Source organism: Mesocricetus auratus, unplaced genomic scaffold, assembly GCF_017639785.1.
Source record: "Mesocricetus auratus isolate SY011 unplaced genomic scaffold, BCM_Maur_2.0 Super-Scaffold_100008, whole genome shotgun sequence".
Classification (NCBI taxonomy): domain Eukaryota; kingdom Metazoa; phylum Chordata; class Mammalia; order Rodentia; family Cricetidae; genus Mesocricetus; species Mesocricetus auratus.
Genome location: NW_024429192.1, coordinates 529916 through 549625, shown reverse-complemented (window position 1 = coordinate 549625; position 19710 = coordinate 529916). Strand labels below are relative to the sequence as shown.

At 48.0% G+C, this 19710-nt stretch overlaps 1 protein-coding gene across 4 annotated transcripts in view; it reads right to left on the bottom strand.

The window, feature by feature from the left end:
- Positions 1-3375: 3375 nt before the first annotated feature.
- Tmprss2 (transmembrane serine protease 2) overlaps positions 3376-19710 on the bottom strand; it is a 37259-nt gene continuing 20924 nt past the window's right edge. For 2 of the 4 annotated variants that reach the window (XM_013116227.3, XM_013116229.3), the window contains 9 exons: positions 17145-17274; positions 15017-15127; positions 11411-11454; positions 9749-9917; positions 8890-9065; positions 7422-7517; positions 6369-6511; positions 5789-5941; positions 3376-4747 (listed from right to left, as the gene is read on the bottom strand). In XM_013116227.3, the coding sequence (XP_012971681.1) occupies positions 4736-4747; positions 5789-5941; positions 6369-6511; positions 7422-7517; positions 8890-9065; positions 9749-9917; positions 11411-11454; positions 15017-15127; positions 17145-17274 (1034 nt within the window). In that variant the 3' untranslated portion in view covers positions 3376-4735. The remainder of the gene's footprint in view (positions 4748-5788; positions 5942-6368; positions 6512-7421; positions 7518-8889; positions 9066-9748; positions 9918-11410; positions 11455-15016; positions 15128-17144; positions 17275-19710) is intronic. The other 2 variants (XM_013116228.3, XM_013116230.3) reach the window with 1 other exon arrangement.

Here is a 19710-nt window from a genome sequence, read left to right as displayed (position 1 = left end):
TACCCTCCCTGCAGGAGAGCTGCAGAGTTCCTCCAAGACTGAAAGATGGGTAAACACAAGCCTCACCCTCAAGACTCTCTCCTAGAACTCAGCTCCAAATCCACACAACACTTCCTGCCTTCAAGGTTAGGAAGCCTTGGGTGCAGGTCACAACACTGCTTGGGGACAGATGCCCAATAGAGGTCCTGACACCAGGTCCATTGAGGAGCAATAAAACATCAGGAATGCCAGGCTCAAAAAGGAGGGCAGCAGGGGGAAGAGCAGGGAGCTGAGGGACAGTCTCCAGGAAACATGAAGGACATAGGGAACAGAGTCAATTTTATAGACTTCTGGAAATATTGCCACAAGAACTGCCTGCTCTGGGGGTGGGGGGGCTACCTTCAGACCAGCTGCATAGCCTCTACCCTGTCCCCTCCCAAAGAGACCCCACCCTACATGCCTTCTGACCCTTGAAACTCTATCATCAATGACTTTGGGAGGTTTCTAGAATATGCTTACAATAGGGATGCTAGAGAGACAATGGCGGCTTCACATGTCCAAATTCTAAGACCTGGGCTAGATGACACCAATAGGCCTCTCCAGGGCTGACTGACTTCTTGCCATTCCCGCGGTCACTGGTGTTCCCAGAGACTATGAGCTGGAGCATGAAGTACTTGAGCCTCCCATCACAGAGGATTCTGGGGAAATAAGGTAGGCAGGCAGTTTAAACATCTCTGACTCAAGTGTGTGTCCCTCCAGTTGACACAGACTTGACCTCTTGGTTCTGAGAGCAGCCCAATGTCTGGTGCTTGAGGAATTCTTCATACCCAGATCCCTCCTCTGTATAGCCCCAACCTAGCTCCATCTTCCAGGGACATTAGGTTCTGATGGACCAGAAAGAGTCAGAGGCATCCAAGTATCAGATGGGCCTTTCTAGGCTGTATTATGTGAAGGAACAAGCAAGAATCTATGGTACAAAGAAGGGAGTTTATGGAGAGGTAGCTTGCTGTGATTTCCCCAAAGGGCCAGGAGGATTCCTTTTGCGCCATAAAAAGAGCAAGTATCTGGGGTCTATCCCTGTGATCAGAACCCAGAATGAGAACTCTAGGACACCTCTGTGAGATTCTAGCACTGGGAGAGGCCAGGCTCAGTCCGGATCAGTGCCCCTGGGGCTATTGTCACCTGCTATGTTCCACCTGCCTGATATCCGTGATACTAGAGTTTGCAGTGTATCTTCTCCTGGACCCTCACTCTAGGAAAGGTGACTATTATAGACTGGGTGAGCATTATAAAGTGGGGGTGTTTAGTGTAGTAAGGGGAGGTCTAGACAAGAACAGGCTGCAGTGGAACGCCTCAGTTTTTCAGAATACTAGGGATGGCACGCTGCAGGAGCTCAGTCCGTGTTGTGTGATGGAAATCCACACGAACCTTGTTTCAAAGGCCTTGCGGACATGATGTTCTCAATGAGGGGAGCCATCTTTCTACAAATCCTCTTCACGTGAAGCAGGCACTGCCACCAGCCAGACAGTAGACTCCCACAGCAAGCCTGGTCTCAAGGAGGGAAGTTGATGTGAGTGTAACCCAATAACAGGTTACAAAGAGCCTGGGAGGGACACAGCTGTGGTGCTGACTTATCAGATCCTTTATTCTCCCCTCCCAGGGAACTGGCCCTGGTATCCAGGTCAGGCAGTGTTCCAGCTTGTACCTCAAGTACTACCACTGCAGGCTGATTGATTTGGGATGAATCAGCAGCTCCCTCCCTGAGGGGAGACCTAAGACTTCTTTCCAAGCACAAAAAATTAAAGCCCTTGTCAAACATTGACCACCACCCCTAAGTGAACCTGGGCCACATCACACCATATAGCCACAGTTCTGCACTGTATTTGCACAGAGTCACACCAGGCAGGCATGCCTCTGGAACCACAGCCTTGGCCAGAATGGAAAGTAACTTTGAAATCAGGGGTTCATCTCTGGAGAAAAATCCCAGGACTGTCACCCACAAACTCAGCCAACCAGTGATCTTTTCATGGCTGGGTTCGGCTCTTTGCCCAGCCATGAGAAGCTAACAACATTGATTTTTACTCTGCCGAAATGCTGGGTTAATTTATATTCGGAAAGTTAATAGTGTTGTTTAATGGCACCAACATCACAGCCTCTATACTTAGGGTAACACATTAAACCAGCATCACTCCTCACTGTCCCCAACGTCTGATTTGTGAATTTCTCTTGCTAAAGGTTAGTAGCAACCTCAAGGCAAAAATCTCCAGCCCTGAATGGACATCCCAGTGGAGGCCAGCAGCTGCCACTTTCACTTACTCTTTCAGCACAACGCTGAAGCAAATTCTTCTCACAGCTATTTAATGCCCTAAAATTGGCTTTTTTGCGTGTTTGCATTTTCATGTAATTTTATTGCCGCACAGCCCTGAACACAGTGTTGCATAACAGTGATCTATCTTCAGCCCAAGAAGGCTGAACATGTTTGGGAATGTTTGTGTGCAGGCTGAGCTATGAGGCTGATGGGGGTTCAGAGGTGAGGAACCTACAGTATATGTTAAATGTGTTAGGGCTAGAGACACTAGAAGCTGGTAGAATGCTTGCCTAACATCCAGTAAGTTCTGGGTTCCATCCCCGGTACCACATAATACCAGGTGTGGTGTTGCACGCCTGTGTTTCTAGAACTCTGGAGGTAGAGGAAATATGATAAGAAGGTCAAAGTTATCCTCAGCTATGTTGAGTTTGAGGCTATCCCAGGGCATATATAAGACCCTGGTGGAGAGTAAGGCAAGAATGGGGAAGAGGAAAGAAAATAAATGGTGTCAAGGCAGAAACTCACACGTGCTAAGAACTCCAAGCAGAGTAGCTTTAGCTCTTACGTAGGAGACCACATTCATCTTTCTCCTGTCATAGTCCCAGCTTCAGGAAGAGGAGTGAACACTGTATGGGGCAGCATTTCTGTCACCATGAACCCTCTGGTGTTTTGTGAAGACCAGGATACAGATGCTGACCTCAAGTCTGAGTCAGGTTGCCTGATGATGTGGGAACCTGGAGCTGGGTCTCCAGAGCTAAAGGCCTCCACATGAGAGCTGACATAAACAGACTTTACCAGGTTCCTGTTTTGCTCTTTTCCAGGACCAACTGGCTGTGAGGGAGGATTAAGGAACTGGGACGGAAAGGTGGTAACAGAGGCTCTTGGAGTCTGGCTTTGAGGGGGTGGCGGAGGTTGTGCTCAGGAGCTGGTAAAGCTCTTGCAGGAACCACCAGATGAGTCCAAGCATAGGATCCAATCAGGGCCGGGCTGGTGTTCTGACAGCGTCTCTCCCCAACCCAGAACCAACTCTGACATCCCTCCCAAACTACTGCAGCCTGGCCCTGGGGCGCAACTACAGAGCCAATGAATAATGGAAAAAATTATAAACTTTATTTGTATATTTCACAGTGGAAACTCAGAACAGACATAAAGCAGGAAACAGCTAACCAAGAGCACAGACAGGGAAAGCTGAGGAGGGGGACATGTTCTTACACTTCAAGGAGCTTGCACATTTAGTCTGGCATTGCGTTCAGAAAGTCCCTGAGTGCTGCTCCCAGAGGAAGCATCATGGAGTGGGCGACCCTCCCCTGGATGGGAGTCCCTTCCCAGAAAAGGCGGAGTCCCAGCTATGACTCACCCATTGCCTTCTGGAGAACCGGGCAGTGGGAAGGAGGCAGAGCCTCACCATAGGTAAGACACTCATACTTCATACTTATAGGACAATGACTTCCTCCTTTTCATCTTTGTCCTTCGCTAAGAACTTCCAATCCCATTCCCATGCTATAGAATAACTTCACCATCTGGAAGAGGTCTAACGTCTGCGGCACAATCACACGTCCAAATGCAGGTGAACACTAGCCATCCATCCAGGCTAGTGCTCCAGGAACAGCGAGGTAGTAAGAGAAGAAACATGACCCAGAAGCAAGGTGACTGGAATCATGTGTCCCTGATCCTGATGGACCTCATCCTCCACATGGCTAGGTGAATTATACAGGCCTTGCCTGTTGCCAAGGCTAAGAGGTGAGTCTCAGGCTCTGAGAGGATAAGAAAACAGTGGTGGGGAGTCAAGAATGACCCCATGTGGGTCTCCCCCAAGGGACAGACAGCCAAGAGGAACATGATGACATTAGCTTCTTGCTCCGAGAGCTCTGCCTCAACTCTCAGCTTGGCAAAGGCTGTGTCACCCTTGGAAGTGGCTATCATGTCAACATGCGGGAGCGGGAGCCGTGTTCACCCTGGCTGCTAATGAAGTCATTATAGTAGGACCAGCCCAAACTGCACAGCAGAGCCAGGTCACAAGCTGCAGGCAGTTTTCTCTTAAGGTGTCTGTCCCAGGGCCCACAGCCCTGCCTGGCCTCCCAACTCTTTCTCAGGCCATAAGGCTACTCAGAAGTCACAGTCCTTACTCATTCAAAGAGGTCTGAGCATGAGCATAGAGGGAGGCCTAGCAAGACAGTACCACCCTCCTCTGCATTTGGCCCTACATGCCCAACCCAGCAGGATCATCATCCCTTCTGGATGGGAGTCGCAGAAGGGACCTGGGGTGGGGCACTGAAGCCCGCACAGGACCAGGGAGCACAGTCAGACAAGTCACTGTTTAATGAAGTGAAAGGCCCCTTTGAATCATCTCAAAGGGTACATTGTGCACAGGAGTTAAAAATCAGCCCCTCGGTTTTCTTGCGGAAGGGTGTCGAAGGCAAAAGAAGTCAGGGACAAAGGCCACGTGGATTAGCTGTTCGCCTATGCAAACAGGAAGAAGAGATGAGGTTACTCGCCTAAGATAGACAAAGCTGTCTTTTTTTCCCCCTGGTGATGTGAGAGATCCAGCCCTCACAGACTTCTGCAGGTAGAGCTCAGTTCACAGGTGCAGGAAGCACATAAGCCTTGCTTGGCTCAGGACATGCTCTACCGAGATGTCGCTTATCTGTGGTAACCCTTCCCACTCAGAACTTCTTCCTCAAGGCCATGCTGAGTGGCCTTCAGGCTTAAATACACCTGCTGGTCAGCTCCCTCCATTCTGCCCCCTCTCTAGCCTCCTCTTCGTGCCCCTCAGCATAGTCTGGCTTGTCCATTCCCACCTCTGACTCTGCCAGGAGAGGACTTCACTGTCATGTGACACCCTGAGCTCAGGTGTCACTTGCGTTGACATAGTCAAGCCTCATGACAATGCCCCAATCTTACTCCTTCTCTATCAGGTAGATATTAGGAAATATGCTCTTTCTCTAGGAACCTCTCCTATGAGTCCATGTCTAAACAAGCCATCATTCTGATCCCCGGGATAGAGAGGCTGGGGCTCCAACAGATTGTATGGATGAGCCAGGAGGGCCGGCTCACAGGAACCCCTTGGCTTCTTCTCCTGTACCCAAGTTAGGGGCTTGATATCTCTAGCCACCCCCTTCCCTCCGAACAGAACATGAAGGCTGTCCTAATACCCTTCAAGATATCCCTCTGGGGAAGAGTGCCATTCTGACTATATGTGAGTGGATGAAAGCTGGATGGATGTCTGGCTCTACTGAGCCTTCATGAGCATGGGGAGCCAAGAAAGTTCTATGAGTCCAGCTATGCCATCAGCACTAGCAAGATGGCAGTGATATTGATGTGCTCACTCCCGCACCTTCCAAAGGTAAGCAGGCATCATTGACTTTGAGTATAGAGGGATTGGGAAACCAGAGGGATGGGTAAAAGATGATCCAGGAGCAGTTCAGGCCATGGAAGCATATTCCTCCCAGACCTATGGCTTGAGCTCAAAGAGACAGGTAACCCAGGAATCGGGGAAGTTACCATCATTTGCTGGTAGATCCAGTCTGTAAATACTGTCACGTTCCCGTACACTCCAGGTCTTAATGCCTTGGCACAGCCAGAGCCCCAGCTCGTGTCCCCAATCAGCCACCAGATGTCATTCTTCAAAGTAACCAAAGGCCCTCCACTGTCTCCCTGGTGAACACGAAAAGTTACAGAGAAGAGAAAGGCACACTGCAGCACGCTGGCCACTATACATCATGCAGAGAGGACAGAGTCTCTGGATATGAAAATGAGTGTGGGTCTATCTCCCCAGAAGGAGGCATTGATCATAGAGACATACTCCAAAAAGTAAAGTTGGTCCATGTCAACTAGCTGTTAGCAAGTATATGGAAGACCACAACGTACCCACACCAACAATTGTGCCAAATAAACACATCTCTGGAGATCATAGTGTGCTTAGCACTGGCTTCTGCCAGAGGCATAAATGCTGCTAGTGACCAGCCCTCCCCACAGTGCTCCCAACTGGCCCTGTGTCCCTGGGAGGTATCTCTGACCCCATGTCTCACAGGAACTCAGTGGGAACTACACACTCCAAGACTGAATAAAAACTCAAAATTACCTGGCAAGAGTCCACAGTGCCCTGCAGGAAGCCAGCACAGACCATGGCTGGTGTGATAAGGTTGTTGTATATGTATTTATTATTGCATTTGGAGCGTTCAATCAAGGGTACCATGGCAGCATTCAGCATATCCGAGGTCTTCCCTAACAACAGAGGCATCAGCCAGCAGATCTTGTGAACACCTCCCTCAAGAAGCCCACACTCTATGTAGACAATCCCAGACCTCTCTTCCCTCCTCCCTCTCTCCCACCTCCCTCCCTTCCTCCTTCCCTCCCTGTAATAGTTAACAATGATTGACAGGATCCAGAATCACCTGGGAGGCAAACCTCTGAGCATGTCTATGAGGAAGTTTCTAGACTGGGTAAATTGAGGAGGGAAATGGTGCCCTAAAGATGGGTGGCACCATTGTATGGGCTGGGTCCCAGACAAAATAAAAAGGAGAAAATGGGCTAAGCCTCAGCATTCATATCTCTCTCTCTCTCTCTCTCTCTCTCTCTCTCTCTCTCTCTCTCTCTCTCTCTCTCTCTCTCTCTCTCTCTCTCTCTGCACTCTGTGTGTGTGTGTGTGAGACCCAACATCTCCAGTTCCAAATGCCTTCCCCTTAAAATGGACTTCATCTTCAATGCTGTGTGTGTGTGTGTGTGTCAGAGAGAGAGAGAGAGAGAGAGAGAGAGAGAGAGAGAGAGAGAGAGAGAGAGAGAGAGAGAGAGAGAGAGAGAGCCAGTGCCTCAAATTCCTGATGCCTTCCCCTCTATAATGGACTGCACCTTTCAAACTATGAACAATAAGCCCTTCTTCCTTTGTGTTACTTCTGTCAAAAATTTTGTCACAAGAATGAGGAAGTACATTTCCTCAGTCATCACAATACCAAGCCCTTTCCCTATGTGCTAGGTAGGGCTAATTTGATGTTTTCTGTTAACCCAACAGGGAAATCAAGGCACATAGCCTAGGTATATTGTCCAAAGTCATTAGCCACTGAATAACAGAACTGAAATGCAAATAACATCCCAATGTGGAAATCAGCATCCCATCCAGTGTGGCCCAAAGTCTCACCTTTCTCATAGGTGGACCCCCACCCTGAAATCCAGCATTCCTGGGCTGGGTCCAGCATCATGCCTGGGTTCGGCAGACACACTGGCTTCACTAAATCTGTTAAAGAAGAACAGAGGGTTACCCAGGCCTAGATGGCCTCTGTGAGAGTCTCCCCGGGCTGCCCCATACCATGTCCCTGCCAGAAACCGAGGTTCCCATGAGTCCTGGACCCCTCGCTCCCATCCTGGCAGACCTGCTTCCTGACAGTTCCTCTGGACACAGCCAAGTGCTGGCTCTGCTTCTAAAACACAGCACACAGGCCTGAGTGACAGAGGAGGAAAGGAATGTGACTTGGCCATTGCTCAGAAGCTGATGTTCCAGCTCAGAAGCTGATTGTTCCAGCTCATCCCAAAGCAACACCATCCCTCAAGGATCTGCTATTTTGTGTGTGAGGTGGACCCCCAGGTTGAATACAAGCACTTCAGAAGAGAAGTGTGTTGTCATCTGTAGAGTCTAGAACGTTCCATGCTCTTGCATAGACTAGGAAAGCGATAATAAGAAGCTAAGGAAGGGACTAGGGAATGCAGCCCAATTGGCTAAGTGCCTACCTAGCATGGACAAAGCCCTCATAAAACCAGGCGCTCAGGGGTGGAAGCAAGAGGACCAGGAACTCATAGTCATAAATGGCTACTTAGAAGGACCAGCTTGAGCTATAGAGACCCTGCTCCCCCATACAAATATATTGTACATTATCAAAATCTCAAAGAGTGAATTTAAAAGTCAATTTAAAAAAAAGGAAATAGAGCCTGGGAGTGGTGGTGCACACCTTTAATTCCAGCACGTGTAAGCAGAGTTAGGTGGTGGATCTCTGTGAGTTCAAGGCCAGCTTGGTCTACAGAGTGAGTTCCAAGATAGCCAGGGCTACAGAAAGAAACCCTGTCTCAAAAAACCAAAAACAAACAAACAAATAGTTCATAGACTATTCTTTAATTAACAAATTTATTTTGGGTTGTGAGCCCAGCCTCTGACGGCTGAGCCATTTCCCCAGCCCAATGAACAAACTTATCAAAGTTCTTTTAAAAATGCATTATTACCATTTCCTGCTTTCAGATACATTTGTTTAAAAAAGAAAGAAAAAAGAAAAAAACAGTTGTCTTAGGAGAGATGGCTCAGTGGTTAAGAGCACTGGCTGCTCTTCCAGAGGACCATTGTCTGATTTCCTGCACTCACATGGAGGTTCACAACTGTACCAGGGAACGTGACACCCTCTTCTGGCCTCTGTGGGCACCCGGCACACACAAGTGGTGCACAGACACACACCCATCACATAAAAGTTAAAAAATAACTTAAACATTTTAAAAGCAGGTAGTCTTTATAAATTATCAACCAGATAATGGCATCAGCTGGAGAGCATGTTGGCCCGGGGGGGGGGCAGTAAGCAATGTTTGAGAGGGAGTTACTGCCCTCTGGTGGAATGAGCATGACATACCATTAAAAGTCAGAGGCGTCTGAAGCTTCATGAGAGCGATGTCGTTATTCTTGGTCTCAGAGTTGTAATTTGGATGGGAAATCACTTTTTCTACCTGGTGTCTACTTCCATAGAACATGAGAGACTGACTCAAAATCCCCGCGAACGCTGTCCAGTACCTCGGGCTGTTGAGGGGTCTGGGAAACAGGGAGACAGCATATGGAAACCCACAGATACAAGGTACACCCTCCAGCCTTTAAAACACACATGCTGAGGTCTGGAGTGAGAGGAGCACCCCAAGCCACAGAGTAAAACTGTGGGGCACAGGACTCCCCACTTCCCTCCAACCTCCCCACACTTGCAAGCTGCCGAATAGCTTTCTGAGGGTTCTCTTCCTTCTCCCATCTTCTGCACCTGCCCACAAACAGGGCCGGCACCCTTCTGTGAGGCTTTAAAAAAATCACGTTTCTGACAAGACTTTCTCACTAATCTTTGCATGCCAGAGCACGTGATGACACTCAGTGGGTGCTTAATAAATGCATACTGGTGGGCATACCAGGGCAATGTGAGGTTGTCAGAGTGGACTTTGCCCCGAGATGCACGCCCAGGAGAAATGAGACTCCCAACACGTATAGACAGGGGTGAGAGGGCAGCAGCTGGAGCACATCTGGGGTGCAGCAGCAGGCAGGAAAGGCCACGGGCACATTTGTCTAATGAGTGGATGAGACTGAGCACCTGCAGTGCATATGTCTCCCTCCCAGCAGCACAAATCCCATTACACACAGGACGTGGGAGCTGCCACACAGCTTTGTGTGGGTCACATGGTGGCAGAGCCACACTCCAAACCCACAACCCAAGACCTCATAGGATGTAGACATACTCTTCCACACAGTGAGCGGCGGTCACAATCCACTCGGGGGTGATGATGGAGCCTCCACAGACATGGACACCTTGGACGTGCAGGCTGACCTGCCAGGGCCAGTCTCCTGGTGAAGCATTCGATCCACCCACAATCCTGCTCTGGCGTGTCGCTGAGCGGACCCCACATTCTGAGGGTGACAAGCACATGTTAGGTGTCAGTCAACAGGAGAGACACCGGGACCAGCACAAAGCCAACCGTATGTGCTCCACTCAGCTGCCTTTCTCTGGCTACACCCAGGTGGTGGGGCTGATGGAGAAGGTGACCGTTGCTGCCTCTCTTTGCCCATTTTTAGGAGTCCGAATAAGCAAGTGCGTGTGTGGGGCGGGGTGGATACTCTCCTAGGTCCCCAACGGGGCCACTCATTTTCTGGCTGGAGTATGGGCTAATTCGTGTTGGTGCCCAATTCCACCAGATCTCTGATAGGCATGATTGGGAAGGTCCTGGGTAACGGGCTCCTCAGGGAGACTGACCGATACAGTCAGGGCCTCCCAAGACTTCTGGGCAGAGAAAAGGGAGGTAGGTGAGGCTGAGAGTGAATGAGGAGGCAAGTGAGGACTTCAGTAGGGGCTAAAAGGGTGAGATGAAAGGAGATGAGGTCATGTGAGGGACAGAGGGAGGAGATAAGTGGAGGATGGCAGGAGTGATGAAGGCTGAGCACCCCTCGGGAAATAATAAATAGGTCCTTTGCTGACCAGTTGGCCGAGAGGGGACCAGTCAGCAGCCCCTGTTGGCCTAAAGGGAGACTCTAGTACTTCACAGGTGTGGGGCAAGTTCTTAACTGGGAGATATCAAGATAATATGAAAAGTGGGTGTTGGAGACTGACCTGCGGTGCTGGAAAGTAGCAAGCGGCTGCTACGGGGTTCTAGCTGAGCAGGCCGTGTGCATCTCAGCACAGTGTGGAGTAGGATTTCTGGAAGCATCCTCTAGGGGCCACCTGAACCTCTTTGTGAGTGGCTCTGAGTAGCTGGGAGGCCCATGTGGCAAAGAGCTAGCAATCAGCGCTGCTCTCTCCTGGCTGCACAATACCTGCTGGGGACCTTAAGGAGACTCAGGGCTCCTTTGCTAAAAGGTGAGCTTCAAGTCCCAGGCCTAGGCTCGCCACCCATATTTACCCGGTGTGGGCTCCATGAGTAGTTGACATACATACAAAGAGGGGGGATCCCAGCAAGCTACCGTACGAGCTACTGAGGGAAGGCAGAAGGGCATGCTTGCTGTTAGGCTTTCTCCTTAGGAGTCCCAGAGGCTGTGTGCCCCAGTGGAAGACTGCATGACACTGCTCTGGCTTTGCCCCAGGCAGGGTCACTGCCACCGAGGCTCCTAGATCACAAACTGCTCACCCCTCCACTTCATGAAGAAGGAGCCACCAGGGCTCCCCACACATGGTGGCACCTGAAAACAAGGCGTGGCAGAGCCCAGTCATCGCCTTTCCTCAGTGGACACTATAGTGTGGCAAAATTCCAACATAGAGATCCGAGTGAATGCAAAAGGACTCCGGGCACATCCCTGCTGCCCTCCCGGAGGCCTGCCCTCACCGTATCTCAAGACCCAGGGACATTTCTCCAAGCTACAGACTGGATTCTACTCAGAAGCATTGAAAAGCAACGTTGGGAAGTACTCACGGATACAGCGCAAAGAAACCACCATGCGGGACGAACAGGAGTCACTGGAAAGAAGAAGGGACTCTGTTACCACAGCCAGGGATGAGACACTGACAAAGATGTCCTAGTGTTGCCTCCTATCCACCACTGATGACCCTACTGATGTGACTAGACCAGATGGGGATACCGGCAAAGGATGGACACAGTCAGAGGAGTGCCAGGCTCAAATTCCAGCTGTTCACCTTTGGGCATGATGCTAGCCCTCTCTCTGCCTCTTTCCAACAGGCAGAATAAGGTTACAATTCAAAGCCGGGTGGTAGTGGCGCACACCTTTAATCCCAGCACTCTGGAGGCAGAGGCAGGTGGATCTCTGAGTTCGAGGGCTAGTCTGGTCTACAGAATGAGTTCCAGAGAAATCCTGCCTTGAAAATAGAACAAATTAAATAATAATAATAACAACAGCAACAATTCAGGTTGATCCCTGATCTGCAATGTGCCAAACTCTTAAAACTTTGGAACCCCAACATAATACAAGTGGAAAACTTCATACCTAACCATATGCGCAGGATCAAACCATAGTCAAGCCTTCAGTCTATGCATATAAGGCATACACAGGGACCAGCTAGATGGTTCAGTAGGTAGAGGTACTTGCCTCCAAGTCTAACAATCTGAGTTTAGTCTCTGGAATCCACATGGAGAGGACTGATTGCTCTGACCTCCACATGTGTGCCAAGGCAGTACACCCACATAAACAGACTACATAGATTTAGATAAAGGAACACATGAAACAAATCAAGTCTGTCCTGACATTTGAGTCCTGACCCCAGGTTCCCCACATATAAGTACTTTAAAATTTTGAATGAACTCTAAGATTCTTCTATCCCCAACATTTCAATACAAGGATGAACCATGACACCACTAAGATGGTGGCTTTGGGGGCGAGGGCACAGTTGCATCAGTTTTTACTTCTGTCCTTGTATAATTTGAAATCATCCTCTATCATGGCAAACACCTGAAAATTCAGTGCTAGAGAGTCTGAGGCAGGAGGATCACCAGTCCAAAGCCACTTTAGGCGACACAGCAAGACCCTGTCTTGCAGCCATTCAATAATGTCATCAGGAAATGGTCTGGGAACTTCTGATTTCCCTGGATGTCTTTACATGTAAAACCACAGATGACAGCAAAGCCAATACTTTGCCAGGGACAAAAACAAAAACAAAAAAAAAAAACAGCACTCAGCTGGGAGTCAAACTTCCCATGCTGTGTATGAGAAAGAAACAATCAGTGCATTCCATCCTATAAGACACTGTCCCTGGTGCACCGAAGAGTCCACAGTCCCGATGCCCTGATGGCATCAACGTCCAGCTGTAGTTCTGTAGGGACTAGTTGATTTCCCAAACACCAGTGGCCACTTGGACAGATAAAGACTCAGTGTACCAGCCTACTCCATTGTCACCCATGCACACACTGAATGGGGACCTTTCCAAACCCCCAAATAAAGAGCTACCATCACCCTTTCTGGATATGCAGGGTCAAACCATAGTCAATCTAGAATGTTAGCAACCTTCAGTCTATGCATATAAGGCATACGTAGGGACCAGCCAGATGGTTCAGTGGGTAGAGGTACTTGCCTCCAAGTCTGACAATCTGAGTTCAGTCTCTGGAATCCACATGGAGAGGACTGATTCCCACCAGAGTACCAGTGGGAAATCTCAAGAAAGGAACATTGGAAAGGGGGCATTTCTGCATCATATGACTTCACTGAAGCCTTGACTGTGAACACACCTGGGTACTTCGTATTGGGCACATATGCACCAGTGAATGCCTCTGAAAATGCCTCCTTCCAGGCTCTAGACTTCCGTGTGTAATGAGCTGCAGAATGTTACTGAAATGCCCCATTTCTGTGTATAAAATAAACAGGTCTTTTTAACTACAAGATGCAGGAACTTTTAGTATTTTTCTACCATTACTCCTGTGTATGTAAGTAAATTTGCAAACTCATCCATCTCATTGGTATGCAAATTTGCTTTAATCTTTAATAAGTAGTAAAATCATATGTGTGCAGAAGTGCTGTTGGAAGACAATTTTATTTATGATTTATTACCAATAAACATTTGATTTGTGTATCTATCTTATAGTCCTCTATAGCTGGGATCATGTGAGATTTTTTTCAAGATGGAAAGGTGTCACAGTTTAAGAAGCCCAATACTAGACAATAGCTTTCCTGCCAGCCACCTCTGGAGTTGTAAAGGACCTCACACCTCACCTAGGCTGGTGGCCTGAGCTCACCCCTCCCTGCTGTGCTCCTGTCTGCACCAGCAGCCTACATCTCTCCCCTCCCTTCTGCACTTGCCAACTAGGCATAATCCTAGGCCTGAGTCCTTGAGGAAGACAAAGAGCTACTCAATTCACATAAAACACCTGCCACCAATGCTAAGCTCTGCTGTCTGGATGGAACACCTGGCCAGGCACTACTCTCCAGTCAAGCCAGACCTTCCACATTCTCAGAGACAGCCAGCCTAAGGCAGGACATCCTGGCTGGTAGCTACCAGGATGGTAAAACACTCAGTAAGGGTGGAGTAGTGAGTGATTTGTTCTCCAGCCCTGACATGCAGTTCCTGACAGCTGGCCCTAGAGGCACCTGAGCCACCTGGAGAGGAGCAATGAGGCCCTGTGAAGTCTTTTCACAAAGAAGACACCATGAGTCTGTCCCCAACATCAAAAGCACCTGGAGAAGAGCAATGGCCCTGTAAACTCATTCAAATATGATGGCCATCAGCCCTAGGATCTGTGGTTTGGGCACAACAAATATTTATTGAACTAGACACTTGCACCAGGGCCCAGAGGATACCCCATGGCATCCTCTCACTTTTAGTCTTGGGTTGGAACCAAGGGCCAGAAAATCTCTTGGACTCCTTGGACTCCAATGCTACAGTGTCGTACAGTTTGTCCCTGTGAGCTCATGCCAGAGAATAAACCCCAGAGTCTATGTTCATGGTACTGAGAGAACAGAGACTTGATGCGACTGTGATGCTTGAGGGGTGGGGCTCTGTGAAATTAAGTCGTGAAATGGGGGGAGTCTCTGTGGCAGAACCCTGGTGACCTCACAAAGACAAAGAGAGAGGCCACACAGGGCTTAGTGTTCCTGCCATGATGAGATGAGGCCCTGGGACCCTGCCAGAGCCATGTCATGCTATAAGGGATTTAAATCTCTAAAAGGATGAGTCAACAAACCAAAATCAAAACCATTTATAGAGCAGCCTGCCTTAGGCATTTTGTTACAGAAACAAAAACCTAACTAACATATACCCTAGCACAGTAGACATACCTTTAGTCTGGAGAATAAAAAACAAACAACAACAAAAGTCTAATCTCATTTCATAATGTTATTCATGACTATAGGCCAGACAACAGAGATTGAATCCAAAATGGCAAAATGGCATGTCAACCCCAGATAGTTGCTAAGAATGAAGGTAAGGTTGCTTCAGGTCTTGTCTCTAACCTTCACAAGTGTGAGGCTCACCGCCCCCGCCAACCCCAGAATACAGTCTAGAGAAATCAACTCAGGACTACAGTATCTGTGGGATCTCCTCCTCAAATTCTGCAAATCAAAGGATCCCTCCATACCTGTGGTAGAGTTTTTTATAGAGGTCGATGTTGCCTGCGCTTATGTTCAGCTTCATAAAGCTCGTAGCCCCGCTGCTATCTGGTATTCCTTGGGTATAATAAAAATTGTTCCTGGAAATGACGGAAAATAATGCTTCAGGCATATGAATTCACAGAGCACACTCCCATACTAAAAAGCCATCCTTGGGTAATGGTTGCAATAGAAGGGACACCTGAACACTCTAGAAAACAAAACCTAAGCTCAAATTCAGCCATGCTGTGTGGAAGCCATTGCCCAACTCAGAAACCTTGACATGTGATGTTACAGTCTTCCATTAACTGTGTTTCAGACCCAGAGTGAGCTAGGACAATGGGATGCTAAGGAGGCCCAATTACATACACACTGTCTAATAAAATGTACACTTGCTAGTCTGCGACATTATAAAAGTCCTACTGGTTCTGAACCTAGGGGTGTCTCTGTGTACACAAGATGATATTTGTGTATGTGGAGACTGTAGGTCAACACTGAGCATCTTCCTCAACTGCTCTCCACCTTATATTTTATTATTTTATGTATGTCTGCCTTCATGTATGTCTATGCATCAAAAATAAGCCTAGTGCTCTCAGAAGTCAGAGAGGGCACTGGATCCCCTGGAACTGGAGTTACAAGTGGTTGTGAGCCGCTATGTGGGTGCTGGGGACTGAACTCAGATTCTCTGGAAGAGGAACTGCTTAACCATCTTTTTTTAGCCTCTTCTCCCTTGTGTTTTAAGCCTGAATCTCCTACTGAACCTGGATCTCATCAATTCAGGTAGGCTGGCTAGCCAGAAAGTCCTAAAGATCCTTCCGTCTCTACCTCCCCATCCCTGAGATTATTTTGCCTCCATGGCTTTTACATGGGTGCTGGGGATCAAAATGAGGTCCACATGCTTTTGTGGCAAACACTTTTCCCACTGAGCCTTCTCCCCAACCCCGTAGGGTGGCAGCATTTTGAAGTTTCTCATTAGCTGAGAGGCCAACTTTCACATCAAGTAGCAATTTGCCTTGGAGAACTGGCAAACAGAACGCCCGAGTGTGCATAGTATCTTACAACTACCCCATGTAAGAAAAATCCTCGTCTGAGGCCTACCAGTCTTCATGAGAGCCATAGTTTGGATGTGGTTTATATGCTCCAAATCCACACTGAGAGGGAGGGCTCTGATGTAACAGTGTTGAGAGACGATAGGAACTTTAAGTAACACTTGTGTCATAGCAACTCCATTCTCAAAAAGGGATTAACACTGTTATAAGGGGTTGACTTAAGTCTCCCAAGAGCAGGTTTTTTTCACAGCAGATTCAGTTCCCTCAATCCTGCTGCCTGACATGTGCTCACCAGCTCTCTTACTTCGCTACCATGAGATGAAACAGTACAAGGCCTTCATCAAAAGCCAACACATGACCTTTGATTCCCTCCAAAATGGTGAACTAAAATAAACCCCCATTCCTTACAAAGTACCCAGCCTCAAGTGTTTTGTTATAGCAGAAGACACTGAGCAATGCTGGGGCCCTTGGCCAGAAAGTGGTGGTGGAAGTTACTCCTTTTCAGTCCTGGTTGCTGTACACATGAAGGAATTCTTTCTCTTTTTTTAGTTATTTGAGACAAGGTTTCTCTGTGTAGCTCTGGATGTCCTGTAACTTGCTCTGTAGATCAGGCTGACCTCAAACTCAGAGACCTGCCTGCCTCTGCCTCCTAAGTGCTGGAATTAAAGTCATGCACCACCACCACCTGGCCAAAAGGAATTCTTAAGCGTGGCTCTTCTCAGGTCTCTTCTGTGCCCAAACCCTTCAGTGGCTCCTGCCTACAGTAAACAGAGCAAAGGCTCAGCTCGTCTGAAAAGTTCCAAGGACAGAAAGTGACCATTGCCCTTGTCTTACATCCCAGAACTACATGGGCATTCCCAAGCAGCCAAGAAAGATGCAGAACAAGGTAGCTGGCAGTGAGCCTAGGTTGACAATGTTGGGGTGATGAGGTTGTCCTCTGGTTACAGGATCAGCTTTTGGAAGGTAACAAGTGTCTGCAGAATTCAGTGCCTAGCACATACAACTGGAGAGACAGTCTGTCGGTGTCATTGTGATGGCACTGTGTCCCTCCTGAGGGCACCATACTCACTTGTAGCCCATGTCTTTACATGCTGCTCTTCCGTAGCTGTCATTCCAATCATCCTGGCACACAGGATACCAGGCTTTCCTCTGAGATGAGTAAACCTGGAGGGTGAAGCTTGGTCCATAGAGGCGAACTGCTTAAGGAGAAAGATGACCCATGAGTCCTTGATGCTAAATCCTCATCTTCCAAATGCTGTCCTAGCCCCCACACTGTCCATGCACACCACCACAGCTTTTTTTTCCCTAAGGCCATGGCTGCACACACAGAGGGACCATGAACCCCTGTTTCCTTGATAAGAAGCATTCTAAGAGAATTCCAAGTGGATATTCAGACACAAATTCTTCACAATGGCCACAGCCTGTCAGCACCCATTATTGGATGCCACACTCAAGAGACATGATGGAAAGTCATTCAGCTGTCAAAGACAATGAAACTCTGGCAGGATCCCTACATGAATGGGCCTTGAAGGCGTGACACAGAGTAAAAGAGAGTTACAGCAGTCCACAGATTGGGCAATCCCAAACATATGGAAAATCTAGACGAGAAAACTTATGAAAGGGCTAGAGAGAGATGACTTAGCCATTTAGAGCACATACTGCCTTTGTAGAGGACCAAGTTCAGCACCTATGTTAGGTAACTCAGAACAGTCTGTAACTGTAGTTCCAGGAGGTATGATGCCCTCATTCTGGCCTTCTGTGACATTGTGCTCATGTTGCATACACACACTGAGAAAAACACATCCACATATTTATTTATTCATTTATATTTAAAAAGAAAATCTAAAAAAGAAGGGATATTAGTAATTTCTTGGGACCTGAGCCATGCATGCAGAAGGGCCTGGGAGATGAGTCACTCCTCAACTGACTATAACAGGGGCTACGCATGTTCAAAGATATAAAAACCACAGCTCAGACATCATCAAGGATGGTTTATGGAGTATAAATGAGAGCTTGTTGGTTTAAAAAAATGAAATAAAATACAGAGCAAAAACAAAGTCCCCATCAAGCTCTCGTTTTGTACAACTTGATCTCACAGCCAGATCCCAGACACTGACAGAGCATCCAAGGCTCTGACAAGCGCCCCAGAATCCAGAATTATTACCCAAACGCTGAACTGTTCATTTGCATTTTGGTTGAAAAGACATCAGCTCTTTGATTTAAAGAACCAACACATTTAAATGCAGCTAGGTTCTTCCTTACTCAGCTCTGGTCTCCAGAGGAATCTGCGTAGCACAGCATTCAAAGGACTTGTCATCTGATAGACTATGAGTGTGGTCAACTCATAGCAGACTCCCAACTGGTGGGTGACCCGGGGGCAGGAGTTTACAAGAAGAATCTTATAGACAGTGCCACACCAATGACAGCATCCAAAAGACACATTCTGCATTTTATCGTGTCTATAGCATTTGAAAGCACATCCCCAGGGCTACATGATGAAGAGAAGACAATAGGATCTGATCAAGCCTTGGCTCAGTTCTCACCTCCATCCTGGACCTAACTCATTGGACAAATAGCCCGACACCTTAGGGTCACCTCCTCTAGGACCTGACTGTCTTCTATGGCTTTGGGAATGAATGCGAAGCCACACAGCATGGCCTAGCTGTGTGTTTCGTGGGTGGATAAAACTCAGCTATGAGCTGGGCGATAGGATGTCACTCATTACTCAAGAGAAACCACAAAACTGTGAAAATCCCAACCACATATTGCAAAATGAATGAAGCCAATCTGAAAGACAGGCAACTTGCAGAACACCCACAACAGAACACTCTAGAAAAACTAAGTGATGGAGATAGTCAAAGATCTGAGGTTGGTAGGGGACAATGCAGGAAGAGGAATGTGCAGGGCACAGGAAGCTTAGGGCAGGGATTCTGGGTGTAGGTACACAACCAGTGTTGGGTCTTTGTCACACCAGGGAAAAATAAAATTCAACACGAAGTCATGGCTCTGGCTATCGGGGACAAGGTCCAGTGATCAGTGTGTATTAATGCCTGGATGATTGCTGGAGGCAGGGTGACCTCTCTCTGCAGGCCTAACAATGCTTTCAAAATTAAAGGACTTAAATGTAGCTGAGGCTGTATGCTTCCACCATAAATGATGGACCTGCCCATATGGTGGGATAGAAACAGTGATGTAAGGGGTGGTTGTCCTCCTGTCTGCTCTCCAACACTGATGATGAGGCAAGAGGGAGACCAAATGATGGGAACAGGCTTCCAGGGAGGTTTTTTGTTTGTTTGTTTTTTTAAGTGTTAGTATTTTTTCCTAAGTCTTTCAGAGCTATAAATGTTAAGTGAAAGCATACACTTGTGGTGTCCAAGGTAATGATTTGGTAAGTGTCCATTACAAAACATTGCCACTACCAATTGAGTACGGTCACCCCCCTTCCTTCATGCTAGGTTCTTTCCCTTGTCTGTCACTTAGCATTGACTGTCAGTGACCCTCAAGCACTCAGCACCCCAATCATATCAAGGTTTTTTCTCTGACAGTTTTGAGAAAGACTCAATGAAACGAAGAAGGAACTGGTGGGTTCTGATACTTGGGCGAGGGCATGCTCACACATGCCCCATCCTTGAGAA